The sequence below is a fragment of the Salvelinus alpinus genome, chromosome 29 (genome assembly GCF_045679555.1).
Source record: "Salvelinus alpinus chromosome 29, SLU_Salpinus.1, whole genome shotgun sequence".
Lineage (NCBI taxonomy): Eukaryota > Metazoa > Chordata > Actinopteri > Salmoniformes > Salmonidae > Salvelinus > Salvelinus alpinus.
Window position 1 is genome coordinate 40,892,770 of NC_092114.1, and position 18,421 is coordinate 40,911,190.

At 45.0% G+C, this 18,421-nt stretch overlaps 1 protein-coding gene across 8 annotated transcripts in view; it reads left to right on the top strand.

Annotated features, from left to right (window-relative positions):
* The window catches only part of LOC139559012 (microtubule-actin cross-linking factor 1-like), a 259,756-nt gene that overhangs the window by 81,057 nt on the left and 160,278 nt on the right, over positions 1-18,421 (top strand). The window contains exon 1 of one of the 8 annotated variants that reach the window (XM_071374619.1): positions 8,231-8,971. The exons of 6 other annotated variants lie outside the window; for them this stretch is intronic. In XM_071374619.1, the coding sequence (XP_071230720.1) occupies positions 8,854-8,971 (118 nt within the window). In that variant the 5' untranslated portion in view covers positions 8,231-8,853. Of the gene's footprint in view, positions 1-8,230; positions 8,972-14,200; positions 15,420-18,421 lie in introns of those variants that run through there. One more of the 8 variants, XM_071374621.1, reaches the window with a different exon arrangement.

Consider the following 18,421-nt stretch of genomic DNA (forward strand, 5'->3'; position numbering starts at 1 on the left):
TTAATCCCCGTCATTTGGCTACATTCATTTATGTTAATGCATTGTATTACTAATTAGGCCTACAGTCATTTACCCTTCTCATTCTTTGAGTTCACAACCTGCTATACTTGTGAGAAATAAGATTTGATTTATTTCATCATTTGCGAGTTGTCTCTGTGTGAAAGAGCAAAATATAATCTGATGATCCCACATATCCAGTGGAAACGTTATAAAATACATTTTCCATTGCGCAAAAACGGCTGTCTGTCCCGAGCTCACGTGCGCTGGGACCTCTGACGTCACAGAATAGGCTAGCTGATGCAATGATCCGAGTTCGCTAGAGACGGCTTTGGGCGGGGTCAAGTTGATTGTATCAAATCAATGTTGCACTTCACTAGCAGCAGCTAATGTCAAGACTGATAGAAAGTGAGGCAGACGGGCTGAGTAGCGAGATGAATGTGGTTGAAAGAACTGGAATTTATCAGTAGGCTATATTTTGAACCGTTTATTTTTTATTTGTCTGCTTTATGTATTTTTACTGTAAGTTATAGGCCAGCGACTGCATTGGCAATCTGAGTTCCATTTATATTTTATATTTTGTATTATATTTTAACAGGAAAATCTAAATTAAGACTTTATTATTAACCACCTGAGAATGAGTTTGAGAAACAAAAGTGTTATTGAAATGAAACTGTTCCACGAGAAATGCACACATGAAAATCTAAACTGGCACGCAGATCGGTACTGGTAGGATCAATGATATGCTTCCCCAAACTTGAAACTCGCACGCTGCCTATGAATTGCCCCCACTTTTCTATGGTCGGATTTTCAAGCAAGGTAACACGTGTCTCATAATATGAAGTAAAAGTTTCCTGTTTCAAACCATTTAGTATGTTTTCATAATGCCTACTGCCTCCAGCTCACATTGTAACGTGGTGGGTGATGCGCTGATAGCCTGCCTACCGTTGCCGTCGTTTTTTTTCTTCCGGTCAATTTAGCCGGCAACTATTTTATTAACAGAAAACCGTGCGACCCAGGTAAAGTTGGCCTGGCTTGTCTTTGTTTATACACTGTGGTGCAATGGCAGAGTCTCTCCACTGGCGCCAGCCCAGGTACTTTTGACCTGTTTGGACAGGCAGTGTCAGGCATGTAGATGCACTGGTGAGATCTTTCCTATTTTGACACGGTCCTGCTCGTCAGATATGCCCCTGTTATGACACTTTACACACTCTGTTATGACTTGGCTACCTCTGGGGTCTCCATCTGGTTGACGGACAGTAGACTTGGTCCTGTTCATCAGGCACCAAACAGACCAGAAAAGACAAACCGGAAGAGGGACTACCTGGGCTTGTCCAATGAGAAGTATCCGTTTTCAGTTGCAATGGGTTTTCTTTTTAAACGTTGGTGCCTTAATGAACATGACCCGGGTATTCCTGCTGGCTTGACCTCCAGGTGAGGCCTATTAAACTTTACTGGGTTTCCTTATGAGATGATTAGTTTGTTCCCCTGGCTGAGCTAAGCACCACTGGAGAGCTGCCTGCTTGGAGAACACTGTGGAACTAGAAGGGTGTTTCCTGTAAACAAGACCGCTTTCTCTACCTTTCTGCTCTTGCCAACAAATGTGTTTGTCATTCACCTCCTCTATCTGTCTCTCTCTTAGTTCTTGCCCAATTAGTATTGATGTGTGTGACTGGAATGTAGCCTCAGACTGTAGTGCCTCGTACAGTAAATGTCAGATGGCTAATCTCATTCTGTATCCTAGTGACTCAATGGGTGTTCCTCACGCCAGTTTCACCACTGGTTTATCATCACTCACTTCAAAGCGATGTTCTCTCTCGCTCTCCTCATGCCATTTCCTCCTTTTATCTTCGCCTCCATTTCCTCTCCTCTATCGTTCCTAATTTTCACTCACACGGCGGCTCTGTCTGTCAACATAGGTCAAGAAATCGATTTATTCAGGCTGAATCTCTGTTAACTTCCTGGGTTTGTACAAGTATACTCTCGTTTTACACGATCAATGAGTAGGAGAGCGTTCTCCATTTTGACATGAACTGGAATTGGTATCAAAGCCTTTGTCATACTCTCTGTAGCCTCCACCATCTAACCAGGTTGAAGTTGCTGTTAGTCACAATCACAGATCTAGGGTCATATTACCCACCCCAAATCCTAACCTTAACCAGTAGGGCCTCAAACCTCAACTGACCATAGGTCAGTATTCCTAGGGGCAACTTACCTCTGATCTACTCCATCTATTCATTTCAGTCTCCATAGGGTACCGCTCTCAGGCCAATCCTGACTCCTGTGTGAGTTGTAATTACACTCTATCGGCAGCCCATATCTCCTGCTGTAATCTCTTTAATGGCACCGTGGGGCCTGCTCTGTCTCACTGGAGGGAGAGCGCCTTTTAGTACCCCTGTCAAAACACGCTCCCTCATCCCACTCTGCTCATCACTTGCAGGGTTGTTTTGTAAATGCCTCCCTGTTGCTTTGATTGTGTGCCATGGATGTCGCAAGCACTATTCTCATTTTTTTCATATAGAAAAGTTCCAAGACCACTCGCGTAATGACACAAACGACCGTGTTATTGTCACGGAAGATCTGTTGCCGACATGGCAGGCAATTTTCTGAACTGTTGGCTACAGCATCTATCTGTGCCTTCATTAGCTCTGTGTGTGATTTTTAACAAAGCTCTAATGATGCAGACTTCCCACTCTGTCTGTGATTGCTTCTGCCTGGTTGGCCCTGTCTGAAAACAAGTGTACTGTATTAGCTGGAGGGAGAGTGTGTTCGGCTCCTGACTCCGTCACCATCTCTTTCTGTGTGTCTGCTGTTAGTGTTTGGCTCGTAGACCTGTATGTTTACTCAGTAAAGCCACGGATTGGCTTCATGTTAGCTCTTTATCCTTTTTTATACTTGATCCTGTTGCAGTTTGTGCTGTGCAGATCATATCGGTTACAGTTTGCTAGAAGCGGGAGAACTGAGAGACGAGCAAAAAAGGACTAACTGCTCTATGCGTTTGTCACTGTGGGTCTAGGCCTGTATACACTTTTGTAAATGGAACCATGTTGCCCCCTAACTGTAGAATGTGGTATTACAGGGGCCTCGTGTCCTGGATGAACCTGGAGAGAAATTGAGGCTGTTACCTTGGTGCGAATTAGCCCTAGTTCCCTCCAGTGTCTAAAGCATCCTGCGTTCCACTATGCCGCAGGCTGAACATTTACAATACACTGTCCTACTGTACTACCATGTTAACTAAACTCGGATACATTGTTGCAATTTTGGAGAGCAGTGGTATTCAACTGAACTCTTTTAACCCCTGTTGTATCAAACTCTCTGCCCCACTTCCTCAGATCCTGTTCTCCCACTTTTTTTTATTTTTCTAAACTTGCAAGCTGGCGTATTGAATAGAACAGTGTGGAGCTGGGAAAGGCCCTGGCTGGCACAGTTTCCTCTTCAGGAAGTGTTTGTGTGCTCATGGCAGCAATGAAGGTGTCGAGTGATCACCGGGCCACTGCGGCACTGCAGGGGTCAGGGCCACACAGCTGGTGACTGGACACTACTACAATATAATGTATTCCAAGAAGTAGGAAAGAGGATGCCTTGTCAGTTGCTCAACTGAACACATTCAATCTAAATGTGTTGTGTATTTAACCCAACCCTCTGAATCAGAGGTGCGTGGGGCTGCCTTAATCCACATCCACACCCAGGGAGCGGTTGTTGTTGGGGGTTAAAACGGCAGATTTTCCCACCTTTGCCGGCTCTGGGATTTGAACCAGCGACCTTCCGGTTCGTGGACCAACGGAATGGAACATGACCAATGTGTCCCTGTAGTACATTTAATACCATGTTGTTTAGGTTTGCCTGCGTGTGTCTATTCTATTGCTATTAGCCTACTGTATTTGAAGACTTGTATTTCAGGGGCTAGCTTGATCCGCATCTATGGCACAAGGGGAAAAGCAGAGGACGAAACTAGGAGAAGATAGAGGGGTGCCAGCAGAGAGGATGGGTGTGGTGAGCAGAGAAATGAACCGAGGAATGGAAGAGCGAAAGACGGACGGACAGAGGGACAGGGAAAGAGCGACTTGGTTTAGCTTTTTGCTTCTGACAAGACATGCCAAAGCCAGTTGAGTCATGGCCCTGTTGTTGCTGTCTGTCTTCCTCCCTCTCATTCACTTCTTCCTCATGCTGCTGTCATTCTCATGTTTCCCATGGGCTATTTTAAGATGAAAAGGAAGTATGGGGGGAAAAATGGAGTATGGGGAAGTCTCTCCAAACCTCATGGTTTTAATAGATATGTATTGTAATTGCTTTTAGCTGCAGCGCTTAATGTAATATGTGTGTGTGTGTGTGTGTGTGTGTGTGTGTGTGTGTGTGTGTGTGTGTGTGTGTGTGTGCATACACAGTGTTCATGCGAGCACAGTCTGTCCCCATGTGCTTCTGTGTGGGCGAGGGGCATGTGTCAGTTAATGGTGTTTATTTGTTTTTATTTAACCTTTACTTAACTAGGCAAGGTGTGTGTGGTCTTGTATGTCAGGGTGACCTTGTTTGCGGACTCCCTAGGATGCTGCGGACTCAAGCAATTGAAGGGTAGTTGGGGAGGGGGGGGGGGGGGAGACGGGAAAAATAAAAGAATGGAAAGGAAGACCATAGCCATACTAACATGCTGTATACTACATACTATTAGTTCATTTTAGTATACTGTAAACAAACAGTATGCTTTCAGTTGAGCGTACGAGCTCTTCGTCTATCTACCGGAAGTTGATGTTGCTGTGCAACCTCTTGCTAGCTAGTTAGCGTAACAAATGACTAGTTAGACGTTTACGACTTCGTGTGTCTTAAATTCAACCTGGAGTGCCAGAGTGCGCTCGTAAATTCAGAGCGTTGTCAGATTGTCTGTTTGTAAATTCAGAGCACTGTCAGATTGTCCGTTTGTAAATTCAGAGCTCACTCTGGACTCTCAGCCCGAGGAGTAGGGTTGATTTGAGCGTTCTGACCTTAGCTTGGGTGCTTGACTGCCATTGTAACGTTGGCTAGCTTGCTAGCTACTTCCAGACACAAACGAGACCACTGACCATGTTACTCACCCTAGTAGAGCTGGTTAGGCAGTTTATGTCATCCAGAGTGTTGGTGATTGTAACTGTGCTGATGGCAACGATTTAATTACGCTTTTTCCCTCGACGTTTACTGACACCAGCCATATTCAACGGGTGTTGAGCGCTCGTAAATTCATTATTCTGCACTCTGGTACACTCTGGTACACTCTGGTACACTCAGACGAGTGCTCTGAAATCGGAGTAGATAGCCAGAGCAAATTTACGAAAGCACCCGAATGTCCATTGAGAACGCACAAGGACTATACAATTTAGCTAAGCTATGACGGGAATAATCAAGTCAATAAACGTTGGGTAGTTAGTTAGCCTACAGTTAATATACTGGCAAATTTGATGTAGATGTAGCCAACTAACGTTAGGTAGCTAGCTAACAGCATACCGGTACATACTGCTGTAATGATATGCTATGTGGTTCATAAGGATAGTGTAGTTAACAAATTGTCAGCCAACATAACGTGTAATGTAACTTATTTTTAAAGTCATTACTTTATTACATTGCTCAACATTTTCTTAACATTTGTCATAATTAGTTTATCCGCTCTCGTTGTACTTCGGCTGCATATTTTCCGCCATTTTCTTCAAATCTGGACACAATGTGAAGCCACCTACATTTCCTGAAGAATTGCATTATGGGCCCTAATGTACTGAAAAAGTGTCCCCTGCATGTATACTTCATATTTTGGCGAATTTAGTGTGACATCCGGGAACTTTTGGCATGCTAACTATATCCGTACTATGACCAATAAGCATACTATATACTCAATTTACGTCACAAATAGTACGGTTCGTGCAGTTAATATGAGTAGTTGAACACGGCTATTGATTGAGGAAGTAAAATATGGACTGATAATGTTGGAAGTGGGAACAGCAGGGACCGTCATGACACTGGTCAGTGGTCACAATGAACGATGTGTGTGTGTGTGGGAGGGGAATTATGTTTTCTGTATGAAATGGGTCATTCACAACCCAACACAAACAGCCATTAGAGCACAGAGCCGTACAATGACAACCTAGTGTCTCTCTTTCTCTCTGGCCCCTCTCCATCTCCTCGATCTCCTTCTCTCGATCAACATCATCTATCTCTTCCCCGTCTTTCTATTTCCTTCCGCACCGTCTCTCTTTCCATCTCTCCATCTGTGTCTCTCTCTCTCTGTGCCAAGCCCGTACAGTAGTCTGACATCTCCACACCTTCCTTGTCCAATGAGACACTCAATTCATTGGTCGAGTGTGTGTGTGTGTGTGTGTGTGTGTGTGTGTGTGTGTGTGTGTGTGTGTGTGTGTGTGTGTGTGTGTGTGTGTGTGTGTGTGTGTGTGTGTGTGTGTGTGTGTGTGTGTGTGTGTGTGTGTGTGTGTGTGTGTGTGTGTGTGTGTGTGTGTGTGTGTGATGTAGCCACACACAGCAGTGAACATTTCCTTTTCCGGTGGAGGGGCTTTGAAACAGACACTGTTTGAGGCCCTGACTTCATGGCATCCAGTGTTTGGCACACACTGCTCCGCTCATTCACTCAATGTGCATCCATCCGCCTGTCGAGAGAGTGTGTGTGTGTGTACGTTTGGCATGCGCTTCTGACCTCCTGCATATTATAATTTCTGTTCATGTGTTGATTATTCTGTTTGATATTTCAGCAAGGTCAGGGACACTTAGTTCTCGCAGACTCATCTTCTTGGCTGTCAGACTATTCACTTAGATAATCTGGCAGTGTAAACAGTGTATAGTGGATACGGTCTTGCACTTACAGACCATCAAGCCCAGAGAGGTTAGCTGAGGTAATTGCATCACACACGTCAGTCTTCTACGCGTGTTTACATTGCTCCTGAATGGGTGTACCTTTTGGCTTTTTTCACACACACATACACACACACACACACATACACACACACACACATTCCACGCGTCTAGAAAATGCAGATGTCAAAGTTTAGTTGAGTTTGCACAGATCTGTTTATTTCGATTGTCTTTCGTCGGCTCTATAAATGAAAATTCCGATGTTCTGAATAGATATTTCTGGGGTTACTAGTGATGAAGTTCAGATCAGTGGATGTCTGATTGCGGTGTAGCTCTACTGTTTAGTAAACTATTTGAAGCATGTTTTTGACCGTGTTTTATGTGGCTATTCAACTAGTGTGACAGATCTGGTGTTTGAGTGTCGTGTAACTGTTTGCACTCGCACGCATCGGCCTCTTCTGTCTCACAGTGGTGGTTTCACACCCTGACCTCAGATTTGTGGCTGTTACTAAAACATTGACACGTTACCTTATTAGGTCTCTCTCTCTAGTTGTCTCTCTCTGTATTACAGGTTTACATCTTAGGGTTTTGGTTTGGAAGCGTAGTGGCGGTTAGCATTTAGATATGTTTCTCGGATTCTGACGTGATTGGCTCGATGCAGAGAGGACGGTGGGTAATTAAACACGGGAAGTTCCCAGAGTAGACTGGCGTGTGACAGTCATAGTGAAAACCACAAGCTGAACACCTGGGTATCAAGATGTCTCTCAAATACTGGTGACTGTGATGTTCTGCCCACTTTTACTCTATAAAGGTCTTATCACACTGTGTTACACACACACACACACACACACACACACACACACACACACACACACAATTAATCTTCATGTGATTCAGCAATTCGGTTAGAGGTTGTTGCCTCTAACATTGGTGTTGGCATGCAGGAGAACATTTACAAATGCAATACATGCACTTACATAGTGTACATCACACACACACACACACACACACACACACACACACACACACACACACACACACACACGGTTCTCTGTGAAGCGTGAGTAACTCGAGGACCCCCTGCCATTCTATCTATTCTACCCACTGTCCCCCTGCCATGCTGACTCACTGAGACGGTATGTCTCACATATCGTGACTTCATGAACACACACACACACACACACACACAGTACAGCATAGTTACCCTTGTAGTTAGCAACCCTCATGTTGTGATCTCTCACACTCCGAAATTTCACACACACACTCACTCTCTCTCTCACACACACACACATGTGGTCAACCCACCCACAGCCTCTGAACATCAAGTCACCGGCAGTCGGAACACTTCCATTCAAAGATAGCCGTTAATACATTTCGGTACGAGTGACATTGGCTCACCATAGCAACAGAGGTAAACACTCAGAGATGGCAGCATGCTCTCACGCAAATGCCACCCCGACACGCGACCTGAATCACACTCACTCACACTGACACACGCAGACAGGAAAGTCTATCTCCCGTGTGGTTTCCTCCCTAGCGAGCGATGGAACCCCAACGGTTTCATCCTGTCTACTAACTTTTTTGTTATACTGTGTGGTCGGAGCAACGGCTTAAAGCCGGGCGCTTGTTTCAGGGGAAAGGAATTCACTGTACGAGTGCGAGAGAGGGGCTAGCGAAAAAGAGAGTTGAGGAAAAGAGGGCGGGAGCTCCAATGGAGAGAAGAACTTGGCAAAGGTTATTAGTCTCTCAGCATTGAGGCTACGTGTTCAGGAGGAAAAGTTGGAGAAAAAAGGTTATTCAACAGCCGACTATTATCCACAGCAAAAAAGAGAACAGGAAGGAGAGAAACGAGACGATGCTTCTAACTAACAGGCTGAGGCAGAAACTTCAAAACTCTTCGCAGTAGCTTGTTGCTGACGGACTTGCCCGTCTGAGGACAGACCTGGGATTGGTATTGGACACTGGAAGTGGTCACTGTCGTTTAACTCTTTGAAGAACAAACTGACTTTGGGTCAGTTGGCACATAAGTGGTTAGCAATGGACCTGCTCATGGACCCGGCGGTCATCACGCCCATCCTGGTGGTGGCTGCTCACTACTTCACTGCGGCCGCGGTGTGGTTATACCGTCGACGGCGTACCCCTCGTTTTATACCAGGTATATATACTCCTTAAAGCACATAGGACTGGGGGGGGAGGAGAGAGATGCGCTCCTCATCTCCTTCTGTCCATGCGGCCTCTTTATCCTCCTCAGATAAGGAGAGGGAGGGTGTTCGGAGTGACACTCCTGGCTTCCCACTTCCTCTTTAGACTTCTCCCTTTGTGGTGTCTCTTGTTAGCATGTCTTGTGTTAGCATGATAGCTTGTTCACTGCTGTGTTGCTGGTTGGAATTGGAAGGAGGGGATGATCAGCATTTAGTCAATGTTTTTTGAATTTTTATGTAAATGACAGTATGTCGCTTCTTTCTGTTAGATTTCAGTTTGAGAAACGGCTTACTTTTCAGAGAGCAAATAAATGTTTTATCTGCTAGCTAGTCTGAATTTAGTTGTGTATTCTCTTTTAAACTGAGACAGTGTTTGTCGGATTGGATCTCTACCGGTGTGAGTCATTCTGGCACGGTTCTCCTTATTTGGCCTTTTCACAGCGTAGCTGCTACCAGTCATGTGCCATTGATTCAAATAATGTTCATTGGAGTTGACGGTCTCGTTTGTCACGGACTGTATGAGTTGGCCAGTTAAGTCTCTTACGGCTGTTTTTAAGTCAGCTTTTTGTAATATCGTGTAACCTAATGCAGTGAACAGAAAGTCACTTTGGTGACAAGCAACTCAGTCCCGTCATGTGGCTGATTTTATGCTGAGCTGAGGGTAAACACCATGGCAAATATGTTGTTGTACCGTTGCAGTCCTGTAAGAGACATACATCCTTTAATGTAAAGCCTAATACAAGATATGGAATACATCACATTTGGTCTGTGTCCAACTATCTATAATCCCAATGATAAGTGACTGATAGTGGCTAATGCTAGAATAGGCCACTTAATAAACCAAGTAGGCACATTTGGGCAGTCTTGATACAACATTTTAAACAGAAATACAATGGTTCCTTGGATCAGTCTAAAACTTTGGACATACACTGCTGCCATCTAGTGGCCGAAATCTAAATTGCAGTTGGGCTGGAATTATACATGATGGCCTTTGTCTTGCATTTCAAAGATGATGATACACAGAACAGTTGGTTTTTTCTTTGTATTATCTTTTACCAGATCTAATGTTTATATTCTCCTACATTGCTTTCCCATTTCCACAAACTTCAAAGTGTTTCCTTTCAAATGGTACCAAGAATATGCATATCCTTGCTTCAGGTCCTGAGCTACAGGCAGTTAGTTTTGGGTATGTCATTTTAGGTGAAAATAGAAAAAACGGGTCCGATCCTGAAGAAGTTTTAATCATTAGCCGTAAAGGACCACAGTGGCTGGTGGCAAGGACGTTTTGCTAATTGTTTGGAAGATTTAATTGATATCCTTCAGTCACAGGAGTATAATATCTAGCGTGACATGACTGTCTGGGTTGATAGGAGGAACGGTGAGGTATAGCCCACCTCTGTGTTCTACAGGGATGCCTTGGAAAGAGTGACCTTTTCCTACTGCCACTTCCTATTTATACAGGAACCTACGATCACTATCTATCTAAAGGGACTGGATAGGAAAGCTGTGCTGTGTGCCATTTCTTGGGGCTATGTGTGGGTGGTACTGTGTGTGCGTGTGATGCAGGCTTGCGTGTTTAGGCTTGCTAAAGCGCGGTACAGACTGATACAGAGCTGTGTGTTTGTGACACTGGCGCACTGGCTTTATTTTTAGCCGCAGCAGCAAGCAAGACGTGGCACAGCACAGTGATGGGCAGGGTGGGGAGCTGTGTGTTTGTGCTCTTGCATGAGTGTGTATTGTGTATGTATAGGGGCTATTCCACGTAAAAGGACCCATGAGCACCAATATGTGAAGCTCATACAGTAGGAGCATATCAAATTGGGTGTCAAATGAAAGCGAAGTGTTTTTTGGGGGGGGGGGGAATTAAGGCATATGTTTAAACCATTTTCCATCTTAAATATTAGATATCTGGATAAACAGATGGAAAAAGGGGTCTTGCAAAACCAGAAAAAGTCTTAAGGTATCAGAAATGCATTAAAACACAGTAATGTTGACGTATAGAACCCTGCCAACTAATATCACATATTTCATTTTGGAAAAATGTTTTACCTTCTGTAAGTTTAAGAAACATTGCCTTGTAATTCTGTTACCAAAAACCCACATTATCTTGAAGATATTTTCTAATGTCTCTCCCTCATGAGGAGGGAGGATGATGATAGTTCCCAGAAGTAATAAGTAATGGCAGACCTACCAATTAGTTACAGTGATTTCACTGATATCCATTTTGTTTATTAATTATTATTAAAGGGATACGTCGGGATGATCTATTTCCCCAGAGTCAGATGAACTTGTGGATACCACTTCTATGTCTAAGTGTCCAGTATAAAGGAAGTTAGAGATAAAAATGGTTTCCACAAGTTCATCTGACTCTGGGGAAGTAGATAAAGAGCCTCATTACCAAAATCCCAACGTATCCCTTCAAGGGATTTAGGCTACACACCATCCCTATCCTGTCAAAGCATATATGCACTGTGAGGACCTTGGCATTGAATAGAGGTGACATCACATCAATTCTGAGTTACAATGTGTGTGTCATGGTGTCCCTCAGAACCTATTTGTGCCAGACCACAATCGTGCCATTCTCGCCATTTTGAAGTAGTACTTCCCTCTCCTTAAAACTGACGTAGGATCAGATCTCCCTACAAGGCCCAGGCTAACCCATTATGAGCTAAAAGTATCATCTCTCCAGTTTGTGAAGGGCAATAAATGATCACACGCCACCATTGTTAAGTCAGCCCTAATGGACATTTAGTCTTACCATCTTAGTGTTTCCACCACTCCCGTTTTGAGGTTTACTTACCCCGTTGGTCAACGGCCAGAGCATGGGAGATTGTTTTATGACAGACGTTCTAAGTTAAAGGTTCCTCTCACCAAAACACACTGGCCTATGTGATCAAACGTACTTTGCACAGGGGCTGTTCAGCCTTTCAATGTACCTGTCAGCTAGATTTCTGAGTATCGTGTCTCTTTCAAAAAGCAAAATGTCCTTCCAGTACCTCTAAAATATCTCTCTCTATATACTATATTACCTCCTACCTGTGAAAAAGGGCATTGACAAGGACATTGTTTTAGTTCAAAGAACACACCTGTGTATGTTTTGACTAATCGACAGCAGACATAACCGTCCTTACGAACCCAAACAACCTACAACATAACCTTATAACCCCAAACAACCTGCGTCCCTATAGTGCAGGTTATCCCATACATACACACAGCATCTCTTCCTAATAAGGTTTACACTGCCCAAAGTCACAAGGAGCCCAAATTCAATATGTGCTAATCTGATGACTGCTCCTCCAGAGGGCTGCCAGGGGGGCCCTGGTAACTGGGGGGGGGATTATGTAGCAGCCAGGAGCGGAATATCAGCACTTTCTTTCAAAACCTGTTACCCGATACAGGAGTGGTTTGGATATTTGTGATTATTGCAGCTGGATATTTTGGGGAATATCGCTTCACATGTTGGTCTGGTTGATTTAGATTTGCTGTAGGAGTTAATTGACTGTTTATTTGGTTTATACGTTCACAACAAAGAGGATGTAGGGGGAAAGATGGGAGAAGGAGGGAGATGTGCCACTGCTGACGGAGACGGAGAGTGATGAACGCTGACATTTGACGACGGAGAAAGTGAAATGGAAACAGAGGGATCCCACTCTGAGATGTGGAAAAAGAAGATTTGACAACCGGAGGAGAAGACTTGGTGGAGCGGGGACTTCCTCTGTTTTAATTGAATGAGACTGAGGAGCGAAGCGACAGAAGAGGAGAGATTAGACGTGATAACAAGAGAGGGAGGGAGCGAGGGATAAGCTTACTGCGTGGTATTAAGAGCGTAAGCTCTGCCTGGTATTTATAGTTTGGAGGGCCGGGGGAGAAACGGAGCGAATGAACAACGCTCTCACTCTAAAAACGGAGGAGAGAGAGTCCTCTTGAAAACAAGGATGGAGTGAGCAGAGGGAAAGCACAAGGACAAGAGAGAACGAGAGCTGACGATTGGATATGCGGAGAGAGTAAAGAGGTCACTATAGGAGGAGAGAAACACAGTTCCTTGAGTGACGCATCATCGACATGAGGAGAGGAGTGTGTGGACTCTTCCGGCGGAGCGTGTTGTCATTGTGTGTCACGAGTGTGTGTGCGTGCGTCACTGCTTTTGTTGGGGCCGTCTAGGCGTTGTTGTGTGCCAGCTGTTGTGTATGCTAAACTATAGGTTTTTACCTGGTCTCAGTAGTTCCATACAGATTTAAAACCGGCGTCTGGCCAGAGCAGCCATTGCTGTGACGTCACCCTTGACTGCCAGACTCCCAATGATAATGTCAATGTTCCGGTCACATGTTCACATGCCGTCACGCTGTTGTTCTACGAAGCGAGGTTGTTGCGGCTGTTTTAGCTCACTCTCCGTTTCAGTTCGACTATTGATTTTGTTCCAGTTTTTAAATGGAAGCATGGCAATTATTCTAGGGGCTGGCGTTGTGAAAGGTTTTGAGACGCTCTAGGCAACATCGACAGATTTTTAAGGGATGTAGGAATAGGCTAGCTGAAAATGCTGTTGCGTCAAGGGAATGCTTAGTCATAGGAAAGGGGGCTCCATTTTGACATTTCAGTCATTTAGCAGACACTCTTATCCAGAGCGACTTATAGTTAGTGCGTTCATCTTCAGATAGCTAGGTGGGACAACCACATAACACAGGCATAGAAAGTCCATTTTACCTCAGAGTAGCTATCAGTAGGGTTACAATGAAGGATGAGTCGACGCTGGGGATTTAGATTGCCAAGACTAAAGTGTGTGTTTGTCCCGTTCTGTGATTGTCCGAGACACATCTTGTTCACTTGTAGCTAGCTGGTGTTGTGCCAGTCTGCATAGAACCAGACTGGAGAGGAGTCAAGAAATCTGATCTGGACATTTCTCCAATAGACCTCCTCGTACACACTACAGCCCTGACCCAAAGCATATTTGTGTCATTTTGTCACTGACCAAGGCAGCTACTCAGATTATTATGATTATCTGAAGTAGCGTCTCTCTGTCTCTCTGTGTCTCTGTCTGTCTCATCAGATGACATCACAAGCTCAGCAGATCATTTTGTGATCAGACGAGCGGTCTTAAACACACACAGAACACTCATTGGACAGCCAGGGGGTTTCTTCTGGGATTGTGGCAAATTTGTGTTCCCAGGCCTAGAAAGAGGAAAGAAAAAGCAAAAGATTATATTGATGTTGGTTACAGTCTAGGGCTAGCAGTGTCTGGTTTCTGTTAGAGAGAGCTGTGTGTGTTCACATGGCAACAGACTGGAATCTAAACACTGGAGTCTGCCGCTTGCTTGATTGCTTGAGTGGATGACATCATCATAAAGGGACACTTCAGCACATTCTCTTTTTGACTTCCTTATTATTTACCTCAACCACAGTTTGATAAACCATCTCTCTCTACAACTACTTCCTTCCTTTGCTCTGGAGGACTGAAGAAGGAAAAACACTCTTGTTTCCAACTGTGAACGGCAGACAGTTTCCTCAACCCGCTGTTGCCCCGTCTTGACAGCGTACACATCTTAACCAGAGGACTGCAGCCTTAAGATACTTTTAAAGAGAGCGGGAGGGAGAGGCGGAGAGAGAGAGAACCGCATCTCTGAACCTGCTTTGTCTGCAGAGCCACTGCTCAACAGCTGCGTTTTAGAGCACAAGGTGTCAGTCCTGCACCAGGAGTAGAGTGAACGAAAGGTTGTGCCTCAGACCAGCGCGGTAGCAGGGGACAGGAGTGACCGAGGGAGTGCGAGACAACAAGAGTGGAAGAACCAGAGGGAGGGGTTGGAGGGGCGGCCCTTATTTGCCGGAGGGGAGGGGCAGCCTGTGACTTTGACACACACGTGTGACTGCTCCGGCGAGAGAGCTGGTCAGGAGTTTTGAAATGGCAGCGACCGCAAGACCGGCGGAAAGAGAGTGGGTACGAGGGAGCGACAGGCGGAAAGAGGCAACCCAGAAATAAGTCCCTCTACTTGCCTGAGACGCAGGGAGACTAGTCCTTGCAATAAGTGTTTTTGGGAGAATCAAATTAATTGGAATCCTCTTGTTTTGACATTGTGGAAACTGGAATAGCAATTTGTGTACTGTGCCTCTCCCTGGTGTGCTACCTGACTTGGAATAAGACGCGTGGACTTCCTTTGAGAGAGACTACTCTTGTTCTGGGATTGCGGAATAGTTACTTGTTTACATTGCCTCTCTCTGGTGTGCTACCTGACTTTTGGAATCACATGTGGACTTGCACTGGGAGAGAAATGAGGAAGTGGTTTTAGAAGCCAGGTGAAGGAAAGAGGAAGGAAATACAGAAGGATAGAACGGTAAAAAGAAGGATGTGGCGGGACTACCATAACGAGTGCAGACTCAATGCCCACCTGCACTCTATCATGTGCTGTGCAGGTCAGTGTGTGTGTGTGTGTGTGTAAGAGACCGTATGTGTAGTGTATGCATGTGTTGTGCACTGTATAGTAGCTAAGTGTTATTTACATAGGCTCAATAAAACGTTTGTCTGCGTGTAGGCCGTCACTGTGTGTGTCCTGTGTTTGTACATTGAATAAAACAAATATAAACGCAACATGCAACAGTTCATATAAGGGAATCCGTCAATTGAAATAAATTCATTAGGCCTTAATCTATGGATTTCACATGACTGAGGAATACAGGTATGCATCTGTTGGTCACAGATACCTTACAAAAATAGGTAGGGGTGTGGATCAGAAACCAGTCAATATCTGGTGACCACCTTATGCCTCACCCAGCGTGACACATCTCCTTCACATAGAGTTGATCAGGTTGCGTAATTGTGGCCTGTGTAATGTTGTCCCCACTCTTCAATGGCTGTGCGAAGTTGCTGGATATTGGCGGGAACTGGAACATGCTGACGATCCAGAGCATCCCAAACATGCTCAATTGGTGGCATGTCTGAGTATGCAGGCCATGGAAGAACTGGGACATTTTCAGCTTCCAGGAATTGTGTACAGATCCTTGCGACATGGGATCGTACATTATCATGCTGAAACATGAGGTGATGGCGGCTGATGAATGGCACGACAATGGGCCTCGGGATCTCGTCACTGAATATCTCTGTGCATTCAAATTGCCATCGATAAAATGAAATTGTGTTTGTTGTCCATAGCTTATGACTCCCATTACCGTTGCGTTGGGGTTCTCTGTTCACAACGTTGACATCAGCAAAACGCTCGCCTACACGATGCCATACACAATGCCATGTCTGCCATCTGCCCGGTACAGTTGAAAGCGGGATTCATCCGTGAAGAGCCCACTTCTCCAGCGTGCCAGTGGTCATCGAAGGTGAGCATTTGCCCGCTGAAGTTGTTTACGACGCCGAACTACAGTCAGGTCAAGATCCTGGTGAGGACGACGAGCACTGAGATGAGCTTCTCTGAGACGGTTTCTGACAATTTGTGTAGAAATTCTTCAGTTGTGCAAACCCACTGTTTCATCAGCTATCCGGGTGGCTGTTGGAAGCCGGATGTGGAGGTCCTGGGATGGCGTGGTTACACGTGGTCCTGCGATTGTGAGGCCGGTTGGCCGTTCTGTCAAATTCTCCAAAACGTCGGAGGCGGCTTATGGTAGAGAAATGAACATTACATTCTCTGGCAACAGCTCTGGTGCACATTCCTGCATTTAGCATACCAATTGCACGCTCCCTCAAAACACGAGACATTATGTAGTGTCGCAAAACTGCACATTTTAGAATGGCATTTTATTGTCCCCAGAACAGGGTGCACCTGTGCAATGATCATTTTGTTTAATCAGCGTCTTCATATGCCAAACCTGTCAGGCAAAGGGTAAATGCTCACTAACAGGGATGTAAACAAATTTGTGCACAGTATTTGAGAGAAATAAGCTTTTTGTGCATATGAAATATTTCTGGGATCTTTTATTTCAGGTCATGAAACATGGGACCAACAATTTACTTTGCGTTTATATTTTTGTTCAGTATATTGTAGTGTGTGTGTGTTGTACTGTTGACACCTTGAGCTATTTGTGCACTATATCGACCAATGTTTACAGTGTGAAGACTCACTCTAGTAGTGGTAGTGTGCGCACATTATTTGTGTGTTTGTTTTTGGATGGTGTTGAGGGGGGTATACTGCTGAACAATGTCTGCCTGTGTGGTGGAATGCGTGCCTCTCCGTGGCTGTCACACATACATACAAACACAGCACACAGTCAACCCTGTTGGTTTACAGGCTCTGCCCTTGGCAATGGGCATGTGTTTCCACTGGCAGTTGCCAATGTGGGGTATCGTGTTAATTCCCATGCCAACCTCTAGGGGGCGCCGTGCTTGTTTAATATACTGTCACCAATACCCGGTTTTGATGAAGACACAGCCTCACCTAAATGTCACAAAGAAAGCCATGTGTTACCACTGAGCCGGCTAGGCCAGCTTACCAGGCAGGTTTGTTAACCAAGGCATGCTTTTCTGTCAACTGTTTAGCAAGACTGTGTTCAAATGTGTGTGCCTGGGGCGTGCCCCCTGAGTAAAATTGTCATAATGAGACATATAGTGTGTGTGTGTGTTACCTTGCCCCGCTAGGTTTGACCACGTTCAGGTATTTAACCTGCGTTTCCACACTAAAATATCAGTCTGTCATTATCACAAAGAGCCTGAAGGCTGATATAAAAGCTCACTAAGACCACTTGTGTTTACATACTATAATGGGAACGTGTGTGTGTGTGTGTGTGTGTGTGTGTGTGTGTGTGTGTGTGTGTGTGTGTGTGTGTGTGTGTGTGTGTGTGTGTGTGTGTGTGTGTGTGTGTGTGTGTGTGTGTGTGTGTGTGTGTGTGTGTGTGTGTGTGTGTGTGTGTGGGCCTATCTGAGGAGAGGAAGTGAGACAACCTATCCTCCCCCCCACATAGCGACTGTGTTTATAGTGTCACCTTGGCAACCACATCAACAATGGAGCCTATCAAGGTCAAGTAGGGGAAATACCAGCAGGAACTATTCTCTGATTGGTTGGAGCAGAGAAGGGGAGAAAGCAGTCACTAGTTGCCCATGCTAAAAAAGACAAGTGTGAATATAGCCAAATATGATATATTCTCATTAAGATATACGATTGGAATGTGACTTTTGGTTAGTGGTTCAAATCATGTTAGCTGTTAAATAGGTCCACAACTTAAATCCTTTCTAACATTGCCTGATGGTAACAACCAGGGGAAAGCGGGAAGAGGCATGCCAATGGAGTGAGTCAGATATGAACGGGAAGGCGGGAAAAGCAAAGCTACCCATCTGCATGTCATACATAGAGACCCGGATATGAGGAGAATGAGTGGCTCCACGTGGGGGAGGGGAGGAGATAACAGCAGCGAAGCCTGTCGTCAGGTTCTGTCCAGTGCATTGTCGGGTCACTCCTCTAGGTGACGTGGTCTGGACT